We start from the raw sequence: 22411 nt of genomic DNA on the forward strand, positions 1-22411 counted from the left end.
TCGCAGTGTTTAGAGAAACTCGCCACCAATGACACTAGATTGCTTCACAGTGTTCAGAGGAACTCGCCACCAATGACACTAGATTGCTTCGCAGTGTTTAGAGGAACTCGCCAACAATGACTCTAGACTGCTTTGCAGTGTTTAGAGGAACTCGCCAACAATGACTCCAGACTGCTTCACAGTGTTCAGAGGAACTCGCCAACAATGACTCTAGGCTGCTTTGCAGTGTTTAGAGGAACTTACCACCAATGACTCTAGGCTGCTTCACAGTGTTCAGAGAAACTCGCCACCAATGACACTAGATTGCTTCGCAGTGTTTAGAGGAACTCGCCACCAATGACACTAGATTGCTTCGCAGTGTTTAGAGGAACTCGCCACCAATGACACTAGGCTGCTTCACAGTGTTCAGAGAAACTCGCCACCAATGACACTAGATTGCTTCACAGTGTTTAGAGAAACTCGCCACCAATGACACTAGATTGCTTCGCAGTGTTTAGAGAAACTCGCCACCAATGACACTAGATTGTTTCGCAGTGTTTAGAGGAACTCGCCACCAATGACACTAGATTGCTTCACAGTGTTCAGAGGAACTCGCCACCATTGGCACTAGATTGCTTCACAGTGTTTACAGGAACTCACCAACAATGACTCTAGACTGCTTTGCAGTGTTTAGAGGAACTCGCCAACAATGACTCTAGACTGCTTCACAGTGTTCAGAGGAACGCGCCACCAATGACACTAGATTGCTTCGCAGTGTTTAGAGGAACTCGCCAACAATGACACTAGATTGCTTCACAGTGTTTAGAGAAAATCGCCACCAATGACACTAGATTGCTTCACAGTGTTCAGAGGAACTCGCCACCAATAACACTAGGCTGCTTCGCAGTGTTCAGGGGAACTCGCCACCAATGACACTAAGTTGCTTCGCAGTGTTTAGAGGAACTCGCCACCAATGACTCTAGGCTGCCTCACAGTGTTTAGAGGTACTCGCCACCAATGACTCTAGCCTGCTTCACAGTGTTTAGAGGAACTCGCCACCAATGACACTAGATTGCTTTGCAGTGTTTAGAGGAACTCGCCACCAATGACACTATGTTGCTTCGCAGTGTTTAGAGGTACTCGCCACCAATGACTCTAGCCTGCTTCACAGTGTTTAGAGGAACTCGCCACCAATGCTCTAGATTGCTTCACAGTGTTTAGGGGAACTCGCCACCAATGATTCTAGATTGCTTCGCAACTATCAAGATAATCATCACTTTGTTATGATAAACGTCACAATATATAAATGCGACTACTTGACCTTTCACCTCAATGTAATCTCTATGATATATGACTCGAAAACAAAGCACCGCGACGTGTCACAATCCTCACAAATTACGTATTGGTGGCAGACAACACTGTTGGCCTATTCCATTGAGAGTTTGCTGGTGTCTTAAAATAAAAGCATAGTCACAGGGGAGAGAAGTATAGATCCCCTTCTAGTTCTTGTTTGTTTTCGCTCGCTCAGCTACGTCAATTATATCCGTCCCTGGAACTAGAATGCTTGAGTCCACATTTTCAATGAATGCAATGTGCGTTGATCAATATAAAATGCATTGGGCGTTTTTAGTCCCTCATACCGACACATCCAACTCCCTGCCCAAATAAATGGTACATGCGAATGCAACAGGTTTTCTTTCTTTTGCAAACAAAACACAACGGCCTGGACGTGGGTATTTCTATAGCCCATCGGTGCACTATCACACTAATCCAAGCATAAAATGAAGTGATTATCCGTATTCATTTGCATCACATTACCAGTATATTGGTGACAACGTCCACTTGATACCAGCACCCCTTGCTGTATGCGTAAATTTACCGGAGGTGTGGCTTCTCACGTACGATCGATATTCGGAGTTCGTTTTCTGGGTCATAAACTGATATGTTCTGGCGCTTAAATATCTAAATTTACAGCCTCGTTAATGGTTCGTATATCTGGCAACTTTCTATTTATAAGCATGGATAGTATTTCGCACCATGGACAAATTCAGATCGCCCTCAATGAATCGGGGCACCAGACAAGAACTGATAAGCTTACCAATAATGAAAATGACGACTCTGATAAGTTGACGCACGCAACAATCACGAACGATTCTCGGGACATAACGTGTTCTACAAGGACGATAAATATGAACGGGTATGGTAGCGATGGAAATAAATCAGGTTCTTCTAAGACGTGGAAAGAAACTGAAGCGGAAATGGAAGCCAAAATTACATGGGTTCGAAATGAAATAGTAAGTAAATATCTTGAGCTTCACCAATTCTTCCCATCACAGCTCGTCCCCAACCATGCACACACACACACACACAATTCAAGACATATCTAGATTCCAGTAATCGCGCCCCTTAGCTTATGCGTGGTATTCAATTTGCTGGTGATATGTGCACGCGCCATTAAAAATCGCTTGAGGCGAACTGGCCCATTAAGATTCAATGTACATCGTTAATGGATAGCATCTCAGGTCAGGGTTAAAGGTGTTTGTCTACTGAGGCCGAGACGGATATATAAAACAGGCGGTAACAGTTGACCTATGTACCTCTGTTGTGGGTAGATATATTTAAATAATTTTGAAACTTGGAGCGGACATCACGCTTATAACAATTCGCCATCGAAAAACTGTTGTTGCTTCTTATATACAAGACAACACTTTGTTATTGATAGTTGACGTAGAAACATGTATAAAACATCGCCACCATTTACACCTTGTATTTTCGGGCTGGTTTGAACGGTATTTCTTGTTGTGGTAACATACCCAACAACTCCCATGTACTTAAAAGAAGACCATCAACTTGACCTCAAAATAATAAGTTTTTTATGGAAATATGGCAATGGGTACATTCAGGTGTGAAATGACACGCACCAAACAACAACAACAACAACAACAACAACAACAACAACAACAACAACAACAACAACAACAACAACAACAACAACAAAAGTGGTCCTTTCTTATTCCAGATCTTTTCTGATCTTGCCATTATTCAGTGCAGTAACAACTGAACAATCCGATCATTGTTCGATACAGGGCCATGCGAATCACCTGCAGTACGCTGGTCGGTGGGGTTGGTTGCGACGAGCAACTAAGGTAAAAGACATGGGCGGAAATAAACGACATCCATTGAATAAACTTATTGTAAATATATATTGTTCGATGTTAACGAAGTTCAAAGTCAAAATTCAACGATGAAAGTAGGCGTGACTGTGAACAATATTGTACTTACTTTGCAATGAATCCAACCGTATATAACCTACATACAAGTATCCGTACATCTCAACCCTAGTAGTGAAGTTTACTTTTATTACGTTTTACAAAATATTACTTACATGTTCTTTTCATACCCCCCCTAACTTTGATCACAGTCTGTAGAAAGTTTGAACTTATGTCTACTTAGTCAACATTATCAAACGAATGATATAAAAATAGGTCAAATGTTGATAGAGATACCGAATACGATACAATCTAAAATTTATAATTCTCTGACAATGATGTTTTGTTTTATAAACGCATTATGTATAAATAAAAGCAGCTGATGCATAACATAGTGGTTTGTTAGTGATAACAACATTACAAAGTTCACTGTAGTTGGGTATGTGTTTGAATAATGAGACAAACCATCTACAACACCATATACAATATATTCAAAAACAATAAAACATGAAATTCCCTTGCTGTCACGTAAATATTTCAAGATTTTACGATATGCGCAAAATCTATTTTTCGGCACTTGTTTACGTCTGACGATTTATATAATAAGTATGTGTACAAAACATCAAACAAATATTTCTCCTGTTCAAGTACACGTACCATACGTACACAATCTACGCAACCATGTTAACGAGTCGTGCCTGACGGGTGTTACCATTCACCGTAAGTCCACGCTTACTGGAGTTGCCAAGCAATGGCTGGAGTGTCCTTCCCGATAACAACGTATAAACCAAGTAACCGCCCATGAATTAACAAAAATAAAATAGCAATTACACTGTACTCATTACCATGCAAGGTCGTCGTACTGTTTTATTATTTTGTAAACGCACAATTTGAATAGCTGTTACGAATACGATTTCACTAAACAGTGGTAACACCGGCAATATGAAAGAGATTATTTCTTTAAACATAAGATAACTCACAGCACTATACTTATATGTTACGTTCGACATACTTGGTGAAGGTCATTGATAAGATATGAATTTAATTGCGTTTGAACTTTGTTTCAGAAGCAAGATAGTTTGCCCTGATGTGAGTTTCCTGCCGTATCTTCTATTTCGTATTGCACGTATAATAATGACGCAGGTGAAATATTTTGACGGTCTTCATGTTGAATGGAAATTCACTAGGATTTAAATTCTCAGTTTTTTTGAATAAAACAATACATTCTATTGCTTGTATTTGACATTCACTGGGTTTTAAATTCAGCGTTTTGTGAATGAATAATACATTTTATTGTTAAATTTAAATAATTACTGGGTTTTAATTTAGCGGATTTATCTATCAGCAAAATAGACGCAATTAACACCCAGCAATTAATTAAGAACCGTACAGTCCTTGATACACAGTTTCTTAATAAAAAGAAAAATTATAATATAGTAAACAATGTAACTCGTTAAGACGTTACAGGTAGATTAACACTCCAAACTTACCTTCTCGTTTATGCTTCATCACAGTGTTCAGTAACTGTCTGAATTCACGCGCAGATTAAACAACTAAGTCTACGTTTATAACTATTCAGTTGTAAAATAATCAACACAGTAAGTATTTCATTATATGGATCACGTACATCTACACGCTATTGTTGTGTATCGATTTGCCAATATTGTGTATCAGAGTCCGTGTTTTTTGTTGTAGAGTCTGTGTAATTTATTTGTCGCATCGTTATATCGTCAAGCAATTATAACATGAATTATATAACATTATATATGTTTTGATAAACATTTTATTCATACAATTACATAAAAGTCTGGTTTAACTTGCACTAACTTGTTTGTTTGTTTGTTTACCCTAATTGATTAATGATATTGTCGACTGATTTCATCATATCTATTACGTGCAAATAGTTAGCATTCCAGTCTTAATTACCCTACATGTAAACATACACATTCACATATCGGCTATTTTGCATCATTTTGTATTTTTACTACTCAGTATGACCTTTGACCGTTCCTAAGATGGTGTTGTATGCTTATGCTACTTGGTAATGAATAATGCGAAATACTATTAACAATTCAATTCAAAACACATAGAAATTTTAATAAATGTAACTGAGCACTGTCTGCTGTATGAATAATATAGTCTTCCCAATAAAACAAAAGCTCTTGGTCAAAGTACACAAAGGTAACACCAACACACAATTCCTTTTTGTTATATTTTTATTTTCATAATTTGGGGGATAGAAAATATTAATTATAACACACGGGAAAATCAAAACAGAAAAAAAATCACAAATATGTATCACCCGAATAGTCACAGCACAATGTTACGAAAATTAAGAACAGTATATTTTCCTGCTGAAGAGAAAATATGACAAATGAGAAAACGAAACTTAGAACATACACTAAATTCAAAGTCTAAGAATTTCTGTAACTAGGTTCAAAACAAATAATGACTAGAATCTCCATTAGAATATTGTAGAGATTGTTCATTGCATGTAATATTGTAGAGATTGTTCATTGCATGTAAGATTGTAGACATTGTTCATTGCATGTAAGATTGTAGAGATTGTTCATTGCATATAAGATTGTAGATATTGCTCATTGCATGTAAGATTGTATAGATTGTTCATTGTATGTAAGATTGTAGACATTGTTCATTGCATGTAAGATTGTAGACATTGCTCATTGCATGTAAGATTGTATAGATTGTTCATTGCATGTAATATTGTAGACATTGTTCATTGCATGTAAGATTGTAGAGATTGTTCATTGCATGTAAGATTGTAGATATTGCTCATTGCATGTAAGATTGTATAGATTGTTCATTGCATGTAAGATTGTAGAAATTGTTCATTGCATGTAAGATTGTAGACATTGTTCATTGCATGTAAGATTGTATAGATTGTTCATTGCATGTAATATTGTAGACATTGTTCATTGCATGTAAGATTGTAGAGATTGTTCATTGCATGTAAGATTGTAGATATTGCTCATTGCATGTAAGATTGTATAGATTGTTCATTGCATGTAAGATTGTAGAAATTGTTCATTGCATGTAAGATTGTAGACATTGTTCATTGCATGTAAGATTGTAGACATTGTTCATTGCATGTAAGATTGTAGACATTGTTCATTGCATGTAAGATTGTAGACATTGTTCATTCCATGACAGATTGTAGACATTGTTCATTGTATGTAAGATTGTATAGATTGTTCATTGCATGTAAGATTGTATACATTACTCATTGCATGTAAGATTGTAGACATTGTTCATTGCATGTAAGATTGTAGACATTGTTCATTGCATGTAAGATTGTAGACATTGCTCATTGCATGTAAGATTGTAGACATTGCTCATTGCATGTAAGATTGTAGACATTGTTCATTGCATGTAAGATTGTAGACATTGTTCATTGCATGTAAGATTGTAGACATTGTTCATTGCATGTAAGATTGTAGACATTGTTCATTGCATGTAAGATTGTAGACATTGCTCATTGCATGTAAGATTGTAGACATTGTTCATTGCATGTAAGATTGTAGACATAGTTCATTGCATGTAAGATTGTAGACATTGTTCATTGCATGTAAGATTGTAGAGATTGTTCATTGCATGTAATATTGTAGACATTGCTCATTGCATGTAAGATTGTAGACATTGCTCATTGTATGTAAGATTGTATAGATTGTTCACTGCATGTAAGATTGTATAAATTGTTCATTGCATGTAAGATTGTAGACATTGTTCATTGCATGTAAGATTGTAGACATTGTTCATTACATGTAAGATTGTAGACATTGTTCATTGCATGACAGATTGTAGACATTGTTCATTGTATGTAAGATTGTAGACATTGTTCATTGCATGTAAGATTGTATAGATTGTTCATTGCATGTAAGATTGTATACATTACTCATTGCATGTAAGATTGTAGAGATTGTTCATTGCATGTAAGATTGTAGACATTGTTCATTGCATGTAAGATTGTAGAGATTGTTCATTGCATGTAAGATTGTAGACATTGTTCATTGCATGTAAGATTGTAGACATTGTTCATTGCATGTAAGATTGTAGATATTGCTCATTGCATGTAAGATTGTAGACATTGTTCATTGCATGCAAGATTGTAGACATTGTTCATTGCATGTAAGATTGTAGATATTGCTCATTGCATGTAAGATTGTATAGATTGTTCATTGCATGTAAGATTGTATAGATTGTTCATTGCATGCAAGATTGTACACATTGTTCATTGCATGTAAGATGGTATAGATTGTTCACTGCATGTAAGATTGTAGAAATTGTTCATTGCATGTAAGATTGTAGACATTGTTCATTGCATGTAAGATTGTAGACATTGTTCATTACATGTAAGATTGTAGACATTGTTCATTGCATGACAGATTGTAGACATTGTTCATTGTATGTAAGATTGTAGACATTGTTCATTGCATGTAAGATTGTAGATATTGCTCATTGCATGTAAGATTGTAGACATTGCTCATTGCATGTAAGTTTGTAGACATTGCTCATTGCATGTAAGATTGTAGAGATTGTTCATTGCATGAAATATTGTAGACATTGTTCATTGCATGTAAGATTGTATAGATTGTTCATTGCATGTAAGATTGTAGACATTGTTCATTGCATGTAAGATTGTAGAGATTGTTCATTGCATGTAATATTGTAGACATTGTTCAATGCATGTAAGATTGTATAGATTGTTCATTGCATGTAAGAGTGTAGACATTGTTCATTGCATGTAATATTGTAGAGATTGTTCATTGCATGTAAGATTGTGGACATTGCTCATTGCATGTAAGATTGTAGACATTGTTCATTGCATGTAAGATTGTAGACACTGTTCATTGCATGTAAAATTGTAGACATTGTTCATTGCATGTAAGATTGTAGACATTGTTCATTGCAGGTAAGATTGTAGATATTGTTCATTGCATGTAAGATTGTAGACAATGTTCATTGTAGATAAGATTGTAGACATTGTTCATTGCATGTAAGATTGTAGACATTGTTCATTGCATGTAAGATTGTATAGATTGTTCATTGCATGTAAGATTGTAGACATTGTTCATTGCATGTAAGATTGTAGACATTGTTCATTGCATGAAAGATTTTAGACATTGTTCATTGCATGTAAGATTGTAGACATTGCTCATTGCATGTAAGATTGTAGAGATTGTTCATTGCATGTAAGATTGTAGATATTGCTCATTGCATGTAAGATTGTATAGATTGTTCATTGCATGTAAGATTGTAGAGATTGTTCATTGCATGTAAGATTGTAGACATTGTTCATTGCATGTAAGATTGTAGACATTGTTCATTGCAGGTAAGATTGTAGATATTGTTCATTGCATGTAAGATTGTAGACAATGTTCATTGTAGATAAGATTGTAGACATTGTTCATTGCATGTAAGATTGTAGACATTGTTCATTGCATGTAAGATTGTATAGATTGTTCATTGCATGTAAGATTGTAGACATTGTTCATTGCATGTAAGATTGTAGACATTGTTCATTGCATGAAAGATTTTAGACATTGTTCATTGCATGTAAGATTGTAGATATTGCTCATTGCATGTAAGATTGTAGACATTGTTCATTGCATGTGAGATTGTATAGATTGTTCATTGCATATAAGATTGTAGACATTGTTCATTGCATGTAAGATTGTAGACATTGTTCATTGCATGTAAGATTGTAGACATTGTTCATTGCATGTAAGATTGTAGACATTGCTCATTGCATGTAAGATTGTAGAGATTGTTCATTGCATGTAAGATTGTAGATATTGCTCATTGCATGTAAGATTGTATAGATTGTTCATTGCATGTAAGATTGTAGAGATTGTTCATTGCATGTAAGATTGTAGACATTGTTCATTGCATGTAAGATTGTAGACATTGTTCATTGCATGTAAGATTGTAGACATTGCTCATTGCATGTAAGATTGTAGACATTGTTCATTGCATGTAAGATTGTAGACATTGTTCATTGCATGTAAGATTGTAGACATTGTTCATTGCATGTAAGATTGTAGAGATTGTTCATTGCATGTAATATTGTAGACATTGCTCATTGCATGTAAGATTGTAGACATTGCTCATTGTATGTAAGATTGTATAGATTGTTCACTGCATGTAAGATTGTAGAAATTGTTCATTGCCTGTAAGATTGTAGACATTGTTCATTGCATGTAAGATTGTAGACATTGTTCATTACATGTAAGATTGTAGACATTGTTCATTGCATGTAAGAATGTAGAGATTGTTCATTGCATGTAGGATTGTAGACATTGTTCATCGCATGTAAGATTGTAGACATTGTTCATTGCATGTAAGATTGTAGACATTGCTCATTGCATGTAAGAATGTAGAGATTGTTCATTGCATGTAAGATTGTAGACATTGTTCATCGCATGTAAGATTGTAGACATTGTTCATTGCATGTAAGATTGTAGACATTGCTCATTGCATGTAAGATTGTAGAGATTGTTCATTGCATGTAAGATTGTAGTTATTGCTCATTGCATGTAAGATTGCAGACATTGTTCATTGCATGTAAGATTGTAGTTATTGCTCATTGCATGTAAGATTGTAGACATTGTTCATTGCATGTAAGATTGTAGACATTGTTCATTGCATGTACCGAACACATACCGTAAACCGTGAAACAAGGCGCCTTTAATTTAATTATTATTTGTAGTAAGGTGATCGAAATGTTAACATTATCGACTATCTTAATATTTTTAATGCGATTAAAAATTATAAACAAATCACGTAAATGTTTATGGATGTTGAAATGTATAAAAAAAAATTTAAAAAGAAATGCACCATGAACTACCGTGTTCGTTGACAATTTCCAACAGTGTTTTTTAGGCCCAGTTAGAGTCGTTGGCAAACCAAATACCTCACCATTCAGTTATTCCAGTGTACCTTTACACGACAGCAGTAGACAGTGTTTTTTCACATTCTTACACCTTACTCATGTTTCATTTTAACTACTTTGTCCCTCAGTAACATGTAACACATCCCCTGTACGACGACCTTTAACGGTCAGTCACTAGTATTCCACGGATGGAATAATTTTTGCTTGTGCTAGTCAAACACAATTATTTTTATTTCAGTAAATGTTTGATTCATAACATCGCGAAATCCATTTGTCCTGTATGATTGTATGCACGGGACTGTGGTCATGCGCGTCATGACGTAACTGCGAACAAGTTTATGACGTAATCGAACATACCACCACGTGATTACGAATATCATAGATTATCAGTAAAATTACGAACAATACTACAATAAAATAATAGTTTTATCACGTGGGTCGTGCAAACAGCGATTGATTCAACAAACATGTAACTGTTTCAGTTGTTATTTATACCAGAATATAATACATACCAGTATTAATAAAAAAAAATGAAAACTATTGCTATATTGCACATACAGTTAGACGACGAGTCACGGCCAATTTCAATACACAATCGGCAACTTGTGTCGGTTTGAAAACTGGGTGTTCAATTGGATGCTCTTGAGTTAAACGCCCACTGAAGACTCATTGGTAAGACATGTTTTCATATCTAAACACGCTATTATAACTATTCAAGTGGTATTTATTGACTTTTGTGTTTGTTGTGTGCCTAGCTTTGCATATTTGTTCTACTTTCATGAGTTTCCACAGTTGACCTCTTATGCAGATCGTTCTCGCTTCAATGCTGATTTGTTGACTGAAAGACGTGACCTCTGGTTCTTAAATCACAGGAATTGTATTGCAGTCTGAGCGATTGGAACAATGAAATAATTAGTTACAAAATAGTATGTCAGCGTACATGTTAAATGTTTCAATGCGTCGCCGTTTAACTCAGCGAGATACACGTATTCACTGTGTTGCCGTTTAACTCTACGCGATACACGTATTCCCTGTGTTGCCGTTTAACTCAGCGAGATACACGTATTCCCTGTGTTGCTGTTTAACTCTACGCGATACACGTATTCACTGCGTTGCCGTTTAACTCTATGCGATACACGTATTCACTGCGTTGCCGTTTAACTCAGCGAGATACACGTATTCCCTGTGTTGCCGTTTAACTCTACGCGATACATGTATTCACTGCGTTGCCGTTTAACTCTACGCGATACACGTATTCACTGCGTTGCCGTTTAACTCTACGCGATACACGTATTCACTGCGTTGCCGTTTAACTCTACGCGATACACGTATTCACTGCGTTGCCGTTTAACTCTACGCGATACACGTATTCACTGCGTTGCCGTTTAACTCTACGCGATACACGTATTCACTGTGTTGCCGTTTAACTCTACGCGATACACGTATTCACTGCGTTGCCGTTTAACTCTACGCGATACACGTATTCACTGCGTTGCCGTTTAACTCTACGCGATACACGTATTCACTGCGTTGCCGTTTAACTCTACGCGATACACGTATTCACTGCGTTGCTGTTTAACTCTACGCGATACACGTATTCACTGCGTTGCTGTTTAACTCTACACGACACACGTATTCACTGCGTTGCCGTTTAACTCAGCGTGATACACGTATTCACTGCGTTGCCGTTTAACTCAGCGCGATACACGTATTCACTGCGTTGCCATTTAACTCAGCGCGATACACGTATTCACTGCGTTGCCGTTTAAGTCTATGCGATACATGTATTCACTGTGTTGCCGTTTAACTCAGCGAGATACACGTATTCCCTGTGTTGCCGTTTAACTCTACGCGATACACGTATTCACTGCGTTGCCGTTTAACTCTACGCGATACATGTATTCACTGTGTTGCCGTTTAACTCTACGCGATACACGTATTCCCTGTGTTGCTGTTTAACTCTACGCGATACACGTATTCCCTGTGTTGCCGTTTAACTCTACGCGATACACATATTCACTGCGTTGCCGTTTAACTCAGCGAGATACACGTATTCCCTGTGTTGCCGTTTAACTCTACGCGATACACGTATTCACTGCGTTGCCGTTTAACTCTACGCGATACATGTATTCACTGTGTTGCCGTTTAACTCTATGCGATACACGTATTCACTGCGTTGCCGTTTAACTCTACGCGATACACGTATTCACTGCATTGCCGTTTAACTCTACGCGATACACGTATTCACTGCGTTGCCGTTTAACTCTACGCGATACACGTATTCACTGCGTTGCCGTTTAACTCTACGCGATACACGTATTCACTGCGTTGCCGTTTAACTCTACGCAATACACGTATTCACTGCGTTGCCGTTTAACTCTACGCGATACACGTATTCACTGCGTTGCCGTTTAACTCTACGCGATACACGTATTCACTGCGTTGCCGTTTAACTCTACGCGATACACGTATTCACTGCGTTGCCGTTTAACTCTACGCGATACACGTATTCACTGCGTTGCCGTTTAACTTAACGCGATACACGTATTCACTGCCTTGCCGTTTAACTCTACACGATACACGAATTCACTGCGTTGCCGTTTAAATCTACACGATACACGTATTCACTGCGTTGCCGTTTAACTCTACGCGATACACGTATTCACTGCGTTGCCGTTTAACTCTACGCGATACACGTATTCACTGCGTTGCCGTTTAACTTAACGCGATACACGTATTCACTGCGTTGCCGTTTAACTCTACACGATACACGAATTCACTGCGTTGCCGTTTAAATCTACGCGATACACGTATTCACTGCGTTGCCGTTTAACTCTACGCGATACACGTATTCACTGCGTTGCCGTTTAACTTAACGCGATACACGTATTCACTGCGTTGCCGTTTAACTCTACACGATACACGTATTCACTGCGTTGCCGTTTAACTCAGCGAGATACACGTATACACTGCGTTGCCGTTAACTCTACGCGATACACGTAGTCACTGCGTTGCCGTTTAACTCAACGCGATACACGTATTTACTGCGTTGCCGTTTAACTACGCGATACACGTATTCACTGCGTTGCCGTTTAACTCTACACGATACGAGTATTAACTGCGTTGCCGTTTAACTCTACGCGATACACGTATTCACTGCGTTGCCGTTTAACTCAGCGCGACACGTATTCACTGTGTTGCCGTTTAACTCTACGCGATACACGTGTTCACTGCGTTGCCGTTTAACTCAGCGCGATACACGTATTCACTGCGTTGCCGTTTAACTCTACACGATACACGAATTCACTGCGTTGCCGTTTAAATCTACACGATACACGTATTCCCTGTGTTGCCGTTTAACTCAGCGCGATACACGTATTCACTGCGTTGCCGTTTAACTCTACACGATACGAGTATTAACTGCGTTGCCGTTTAACTCTACGCGATACACGTATTCACTGCGTTGCCGTTTAACTCTACGCGATACACGTATTCACTGCGTTGCCGTTTAACTCAGCGCGACACGTATTAACTGCGTTGCCGTTTAAATCTACACGATACACATATTCACTGCGTTGACATTTTTATGATGACCAATGCCAAATTGTACAAAGCGTCTTTAGCAAAAATAAATTCTTCAGTTTATAATTTCTGCAATAATCGAGATGAAATAATATTGCAGCGGTTTATGAATGTGAAATCATCGAGAACGTCTGGCAAAACATTTCGGTGTATTTAATACAGGTATTTTCCATATTCTCTTGATATAGTTCTACTGCACTGCTATCACGTCTAGTGAAAAATTTGCTACTTGTATAATCTGCGGGTGTAATGGAGCAATGCCGTCATTTTAGAATTGCAAGACATTTGTTAAAAAAATTCAAGCGATAGAAATGTTTAATGCCGATTGGCGTATATAGCCCGACAGGATCGCGTGAGTTGCGTCCTCCACTGTGTTCCAAACCCAACACAGTGAGGTATGATGCCGTGAGGGTGTCACTCACGGATACATGTCAGGATAACAGGCGTAATGGTCTCTGGAAACACCTAAAAATGGGAGATTTTTTTCCAATAATTGGCCCTGCTGTGTCAGTTTATTTTGTTGTAGACTTGTGATTGTTGCCTCGTTCCAGCGTACTTCGGGTGACAATTTAATAGTTATTTTGAACGTTGCCAGGCACGGTATTATAAACAAGTCTTATAATGGGTATACCATTCCTGTCATAGCTGAGGATTCCGTGCAATGTACATATTTAAATTCTTCTGATATTAATCTAGGTAATTAATTAATTAATTAATTAATTAATCAATCAATCAATCAATCAATCAATCAATAATGTAATTAACTTATTTACTAAATAAAAATGTCAAGCATTATTTGTCGATACATACAATCAATTCGACATTTCCTTTTATTTATTTGTAATATTGTAATTGTATCTCAAGCGGCACTAAACTAGTTTCCAGGCATTGTTCCGTACATTGAACAACAACGCAAGTATAACGTGACACCTCCAATGTCGTCAAAACACAAAATGACATAATACATTGAATTATACAAATGTGATCTTTCACACCCACGTAACAATCTATCAATGTGCTATGTAGGTGTATATATTGGAATAAATATGATGAGATGTACATTTACAGCCATGCAATGAACATCAATACAAATTAAGGTTGTAGCAACGACCCTGTGGGTCCCATAGTGACGTATACAACACGTTTAAAATACATTGATTATTTACACGTGATTCGAACACGCGCTGCGTGACGACCACTGATATCTATCCTGACTGCTATATAGTTCTTCTGCTGCTGATAACAAAATGTCATGTTATTCAATAAACTTGAACATGATTTGAACGTATCACATTATTATTCCTTGTACATGGATTATGCTCATTTTCTGTTTATTTTCTAGAAATCCTTGAAGTTGCAAGACCAATCTTTGATGCGGCAATTCCTGGATCTCCGGTCTGTCATCAATCAAATGAAACTAACCCGTTGTGGTTCCGTTGGAGACGTGTCCCTTATTGACTCTAGTACCGAAGAGCTGGATGAGCGACCATTAGAAAATGTGACGTCATCTTCGACGTCATGTCTGATGGGAGACAATCTGCCGTCGTTCATGCGAGGGCGCACTACCTCACTTTCTGGTACAGGGAGATTCGCAAAGACATCGAGACTAGTACCAAAAACAAGTGAAGTTTTCCTGTGAATATTTACAGCACATACATGGAATCACAAACATATAGTCGAATAGTGAAACAATTTTGTGCATGGACATTTTAATTTTGATATTTTAAAATTCACAAATTCAGGTACGGTTCGATATAAATCAAGTACATCCCAAATAGTTGTCGACTAGTCCTGTCATGAAAGCTCTAAAGAAAATAGAACAAAAACACGAAAAGTAGAACTTTTCTGATTTTTTGTAAAAAAGTTGGATTTACTGTATTATAAACAGATTAACTGGGGTGTATTTTTCATAGAACATAGTCGTTTTTGAAAACGAATATATGCAACAGGAACGTTTTTAAGGGTTTGAAATTAAAACAGAAGATTGTACATTCATATATTTACAATAGTGTTTTAAATGTAATGTGCATATGTGCCAACTCTTTTATTTTATGTACTAGGAGTCTCATCTCGTATTTATAAAGTTATTTCATACTATCTAGAAAAACAAGTTTATATAATAATTTTTTTGAAGTTTATAAACAATTTACAATTTTCCACAACGTGCAGAACACCGTGATGTAAAACTAGCTTGTTTTTTTAATATATATTCGAGAATTTGAATAATTAAAAACATACTGTACATATCACAGGTTGCTTTTAAATAACTTAACAGTACGGTTTATATGAATAATTAAACTGCTTGGACATAATTTCAACCGTATGTTCATTTAATGTTTTAAAAACATCATTAATAGCAGATACCTTTGCAAATTATTATTAAAATAAATAAACAAGGAAGAAAAAATTACGAATTTCAAACATACATTATCCATGGCCTCCAAAATTTCACACATCCTGGTACTTTCGGGGGTACAAATTCACAAAATATGAAATTCTCAATTTTTTTTCTATAAGGGCAAGCAGTTACCAAAAACAGAACATGTATGTAACTTTTTGGGCCATGCAAAAGCTAACCCATTCATAGCTCAAGATTATAGTCTCTGCCTCCCTGAAGTCTCAGAACTCTTGACTATGACGCAAGTCTCTGCCTCCCTGAAGTCTCAGAACTCTTGGCTATGACGCAAGTCTCTGCCTCTCTGAAGTCTCAGAACTCTTGGCTATAACGCAAGTCTCTGCCTCTCCGAAGTCTCAGAACTCTTGGCTATGACCCAAGTCTCTGCATTCACAGCTGTCTAGGGGAACCAAACATCCCTGCATTCACAGCTGTCCAGGGGAACCAAACATCCCTGCATTCACAGCTGTCTAGGGGAACCAAACATCCCTGCATTCACAGATGTCCAGGGGAACCCTATATCTCTGCATTCACAGCTGTCTAGGGGAATCAAACATCCCTGCATTCACAGCTGTCTATGGGGACCCTATATCTCTGCATTCACAGCTGTCTAGGGGAACCAAACATCCCTGCATTCACAGCTGTCCAGGGGAACCCTATATCTCTGCATTCACAGCTGTCTAGGGGAACCAAACATCCCTGCATTCACAGCTGTCTATGGGGACCCTATATCTCTGCATTCACAGCTGTCTAGGGGAACCAAACATCCCTGCATTCACAGCTGTCCAGGGGAACCCTACATCTCTGCATTCACAGCTGTCTAGGGGAACCACACATCCCTGCATTCACAGCTGTCTAGGGGAACCAAACATCCCTGCATTCACAGCTGTCCAGGGGAACCCTATATCTCTGCATTCACAGCTGTCTAGGGGAACCAAACATCCCTGCATTCACAGCTGTCTATGGGGACCCTATATCTCTGCATTCACAGCTGTCTAGGGGAACCAAACATCCCTGCATTCACAGCTGTCCAGGGGAACCCTATATCTCTGCATTCACAGCTGTCCAGGGGAACCAAACATCCCTGCATTCACAGCTGTCTATGGGGACCCTATATCTCTGCATTCACAGCTGTCCAGGGGAAGCCTACATCTCTGCATTCACAGCTGTCTAGGGGAACCACACATCCCTGCATTCACAGCTGTCCAGGGGAACCAAACATCTCAGCATTCACAGCTGTCTAGGGGAACCCCACATCCCTGCATTCACAGCTGTCCAGGGGAACCAAACATCTCTGTATTCACAGCTGTCCAGGGAAACTCTACATCTCTGTATTCACAGCTGTCTAGGGGAACCCCACATCCCTGCATTCACAGCTGTCCAGGGGGACCCCACATCTCAGCATTTACAGCTGCCCAGGGGAACACCACATCTCAGCATTCACAGCTGTCTAGGGGAACCCCACTTCTTTGCATTCACAGCTGTCTAGGGGAACCCCACATATCAGCATTCACAGCTGCCCAGGGGAACACCACATCTCTGTATTCACAGCTGTCCAGGGAAACAGTACATCTCTGTATTTACAGCTGTCTAGGGGAACCCCACATCCCTGCATTCACAGCTGTCTAGGGGAACCCCACATCTCAGCATTTACAGCTGCCCAGGGGAACACCACATCTCAGCATTCACAGCTGTCTAGGGGAACCCCACTTCTTTGCATTCACAGCTGTCTAGGGGAACCCCACATATCAGCATTCACAGCTGTCTAGGGGTACCCCACATCTCAGCATTCACAGCTGTCTAGGGGAACCCCACATCCCAGCATTCACAGCTGTCTAGCGGAACCCCACATCTCAGCATTTACAGCTGCCCAGGGGAACACCACATCTCAGCATTCACAGCTGTCTAGGGGAACCCCATATCCCTGCATTCACAGCTGTCTAGGGGAATCCCACATCTCAGCATTAACAGCTGTCTAGGGGAACCCAACTTCTCAGCATTTACAGCTGTCCAGGGGAACACCACATCTCAGCATTCACAGCTGTCTAGGGGAACCCCACTTCTTTGCATTCACAGCTGTCAAGGGGAACCCCACATCTCAGCATTCACAGCTGTCTAGGGGAACCACACATCTCAGCATTCACAGCTGTCTAGGGGAACCCCACGTCTCAGCATTCACAGCTGTCTAGGGTAACCACATATCCCTGCATTCACAGCTGTCTAGGGAACCCCACATCCATGCATTCACAGCTGTCTAGGGAACCCCACATCTCTGCATTCACAGCTGTCTAGGGGAACCACACATCTCAGCATTCACAGCTGTCTAGGGAAACCCCACATCTCAGCATTCACAGCTGTCTAGGAGAACCCTACATCCCTGCATTTGCAACTGTCTAGGGGAACCACACTTCTTTGCATTCACAGCTGTCTTGGGGAACACAAATCTCAGCATTCACAGTTGTCTAGGGTGAACCCCACATCACTGCATTCACAGGTGTCTAGGGGAACCCCACATCTCAGCATTAACAGCTGTCTTGGGGAACCACACTTCTTTGCATTCACAGCTGTCTAGGGTACCCCACATCTCTGCATTCACAGCTGTCAAGGGAATCCTATATCCTTGCATTCACAGCTGTCTTGGGTAACCACACATCTCTGCATTCACAGCTGTTTAGGGGAGCCCCACATCACTGCATTCACAAGTATCTAGGGGAACCCCCACATCCCAGCATTCGCAGCTGTCTAGGGGAACCACACTTCTTTGCATTCACAGCTGTCTATGGTACCCCAGATCTCTGCATTCACAGCTATCTAGGGAACCCTACATCCCTGTATTCACAGCTGTCCAGGGGAACCCCACATCCTAGCGTTCACGGGTGTCTAGGGGAACCCCACATCTCAGCATTCACAGCTGTCTAGGGGAACCCCACATCTCAGCATTCACAGATGTCTAGAGGAATCCCACATCTCAGCATTCACAGCTGTCTAGGGGAACCACACATCTCAGCATTCACAGATGTCCAGGGGAACCAAACATCCCTGCATTCACAGCTGTCTAGGGGAACCAAACATCCCTGCATTCACAGCTGTCCAGGGGAACCCTATATCTCTGCATTCACAGCTGTCTAGGGGAACCAAACATCCCTGCATTCACAGCTGTCTATGGGGACCCTATATCTCTGCATTCACAGCTGTCTAGGGGAACCAAACATCCCTGCATTCACAGCTGTCCAGGGGAACCCTATATCTCTGCATTCACAGCTGTCTAGGGGAACCAAACATCCCTGCATTCACAGCTGTCTATGGGGACCCTATATCTCTGCATTCACAGCTGTCTAGGGAAACCAAACATCCCTGCATTCACAGCTGTCCAGGGGAACCCTACATCTCTGCATTCACAGCTGTCTAGGGGAACCACACATCCCTGCATTCACAGCTGTCTAGGGGAACCAAACATCCCTGCATTCACAGCTGTCCAGGGGAACCCTATATCTCTGCATTCACAGCTGTCTAGGGGAACCAAACATCCCTGCATTCACAGCTGTCTATGGGGACCCTATATCTCTGCATTCACAGCTGTCTAGGGGAACCAAACATCCCTGCATTCACAGCTGTCCAGGGAAACCCTACATCTCAGCATTCACAGCTGTCTAGGGGAACCCCACATCCCTGCATTCACAGCTGTCCAGGGGAACCAAATATCTCTGTATTCACAGCTGTCCAGGGAAACTCTACATCTCTGTATTCACAGCTGTCTAGGGGAACCCCACATCCCTGCATTCACAGCTGTCTTGGGGAACCCCACATCTCAGCATTTACAGCTGCCCAGGGGAACACCACATCTCAGCATTTACAGCTGCCCAGGGGAACACCACATCTCAGCATTCACAGCTGTCTAGGGGAACCCCACTCTTTGCATTCACAGCTGTCTAGGGGAACCCCACATATCAGCATTCACAGCTGCCCAGGGGAACACCACATCTCTGTATTCACAGCTGTCCAGGGAAACTCTACATCTCTGTATTCACAGCTGTCTAGGGGAACCCCACATCCCTGCATTCACAGCTGTCTAGGGGAACCCCACATCTCAGCATTTACAGCTGCCCAGGGGAACACCACATCTCAGCATTCACAGCTGTCTAGGGGAACCCCACTTCTTTGCATTCTCAGCTGTCTAGGGGAACCCCACATATCAGCATTCACAGCTGTCTAGGGGTACCCCACATCTCAGCATTCACAGCTGTCTAGGGGAACCCTACATCCCAGCATTCACAGCTGTCTAGCGGAACCCCACATCTCAGCATTTACAGCTGCCCAGGGGAACACCACATCTCTGTATTCACAGCTGTCCAGGGAAACTCTACATCTCTGTATTCACAGCTGTCTAGGGGAACCCCACATCCCTGCATTCACAGCTGTCTAGGGGAACCCCACATCTCAGCATTTACAGCTGCCCAGGGGAACACCACATCTCAGCATTCACAGCTGTCTAGGGGAACCCCACTTCTTTGCATTCTCAGCTGTCTAGGGGAACCCCACATATCAGCATTCACAGCTGTCTAGGGGTACCCCACATCTCAGCATTCACAGCTGTCTAGGGGAACCCCATATCCCTGCATTCACAGCTGTCTAGGGGAATCCCACATCTCAGCATTAACAGCTGTCTAGAGGAACCCAACTTCTCAGCATTTACAGCTGTCCAGGAGAACACCACATCTCAGCATTCACAGCTGTCTAGGGGACCCCCACTTCTTTGCATTCACAGCTGTCAAGGGGAACCCCACATCTCAGCATTCACAGCTGTCTAGGGGAACCACACATCTCAGCATTCACAGCTGTCTAGGGGAACCCCACGTCTCAGCATTCACAGCTGTCTAGGGTAACCACACATCCCTGCATTCACAGCTGTCTAGGGAACCCCACATCCCTGCATTCACAGCTGTCTAGGGAACCCCACATCTCTGCATTCACAGCTGTCTAGGGGAACCACACATCTCAGCATTCACAGCTGTCTAGGGAAACCCCACATCTCAGCATTCACAGCTGTCTAGGGGAACCCTACATCCCTGCATTTGCAACTGTCTAGGGGAACCACACTTCTTTGCATTCACAGCTGTCTTGGGGAACCCCACATCCTTGCATTCACAGCTGTCTAGGGAAACAAAAATCTCAGCATTCACAGTTGTCTAGGGTGAACCCCACATCACTGCATTCACAGGTGTCTAGGGGAACCCCACATCTCAGCATTAACAGCTGTCTAGGGGAACCACGCATCTCAGCATTCACAGCTGTCTAGGGGAGCCCCACATCACTGCATTCACAGGTATCTAGAGGAACCCCCACATCTCAGCATTCACAGCTGTCTAGGGGAACCACACTTCTTTGCATTCACAGCTGTCTATGGTACCCCAGATCTCTGCATTCACAGCTATCTAGGGAACCCTACATCCCTGTATTCACAGCTGTCCAGGGGAACCCCACATCCCTGCGTTCACAGGTGTCTAGGGGAACCCCACATCTCAGCATTCACAGCTGTCTAGGGGAACCCCACATCTCAGCATTCACAGATGTCTAGAGGAACCCCACATCTCAGCATTCACAGCTGTCTAGGGGAACCACACATCTCAGCATTCACAGATGTCTAGAGGAACCAAACATCTCAGCATTCACAGCTGTCTAGGAGAACCACACATCTCAGCATTCACAGCTGCCTAGGGGAGCCCTACATCTCTGCATTCACAACTGTCTAGGGGAACCACACATCTCAGCATTCACAGCTGTCTGGGGGAACCACAGATCTCAGCATTCACAGCTGTCTAGGGTAACCACACATCTCAGCATTCACAGCTGTCTAGGGGAACCACACATCTCAGCATTTACAGCTGCCTAGGGGAACCACACATCCCTGCATTCACAGCTTTCTAGGGGAACCCTACATCCCTGCATTCACAGCTGCCTAGGGTAACCAAACATCTCAGCATTTACAGCTGTCTAGGAGAGCCCACATCCCTGCATTCACAGCTGTCCAGGGGAACCAAACATCTCATCATTCACAGCTGTCTAGGGGAACCACACATCTCAGCATTCACAGATGTCTAGAGGAACCAAACATCTCAGCATTCACAGCTGTCTAGGAGAACCACACATCTCAGCATTCACAGCTGCCTAGGGGAGCCCTACATCTCTGCATTCACAGCTGTCTAGGGGAACCACACATCTCAGCATTCACAGCTGTCTGGGGGAACCACAGATCTCAGCATTCACAGCTGTCTAGGGTAACCACACATCTCAGCATTCACAGCTGTCTAGGGGAAGCACACATCTCAGCATTTACAG

General features: G+C 40.9%; 1 protein-coding gene across 1 annotated transcript; it reads left to right on the plus strand.

The window, feature by feature from the left end:
- Positions 1-1758: 1758 nt before the first annotated feature.
- Positions 1759-15998, plus strand: LOC144348173 (uncharacterized). The gene is made up of 2 exons (XM_078007670.2): positions 1759-2273; positions 15023-15998. Exons 1-2 carry the CDS (start codon positions 1962-1964, stop codon positions 15317-15319), a joined length of 609 nt encoding a protein of 202 aa, XP_077863796.1. The 5' UTR covers positions 1759-1961; the 3' UTR covers positions 15320-15998.
- Positions 15999-22411: the final 6413 nt, after the last annotated feature.

This window comes from Saccoglossus kowalevskii, chromosome 18 (assembly GCF_978046115.1).
Source record: "Saccoglossus kowalevskii chromosome 18, keSacKowa6.1, whole genome shotgun sequence".
NCBI lineage: Eukaryota > Metazoa > Hemichordata > Enteropneusta > Harrimaniidae > Saccoglossus > Saccoglossus kowalevskii.

Excerpts from the sequence above, each read along its gene's own strand:
- LOC144348173 (XM_078007670.2), top strand. The coding sequence starts at position 1,962 with ATGGTTCGTATATCTGGCAACTTTCTATTTATAAGCATGGATAGTATT. Across the intron at positions 2,274-15,022 it reads CATGGGTTCGAAATGAAATA|AAATCCTTGAAGTTGCAAGA; the intron begins GTAAGTAAATAT and ends TTTATTTTCTAG.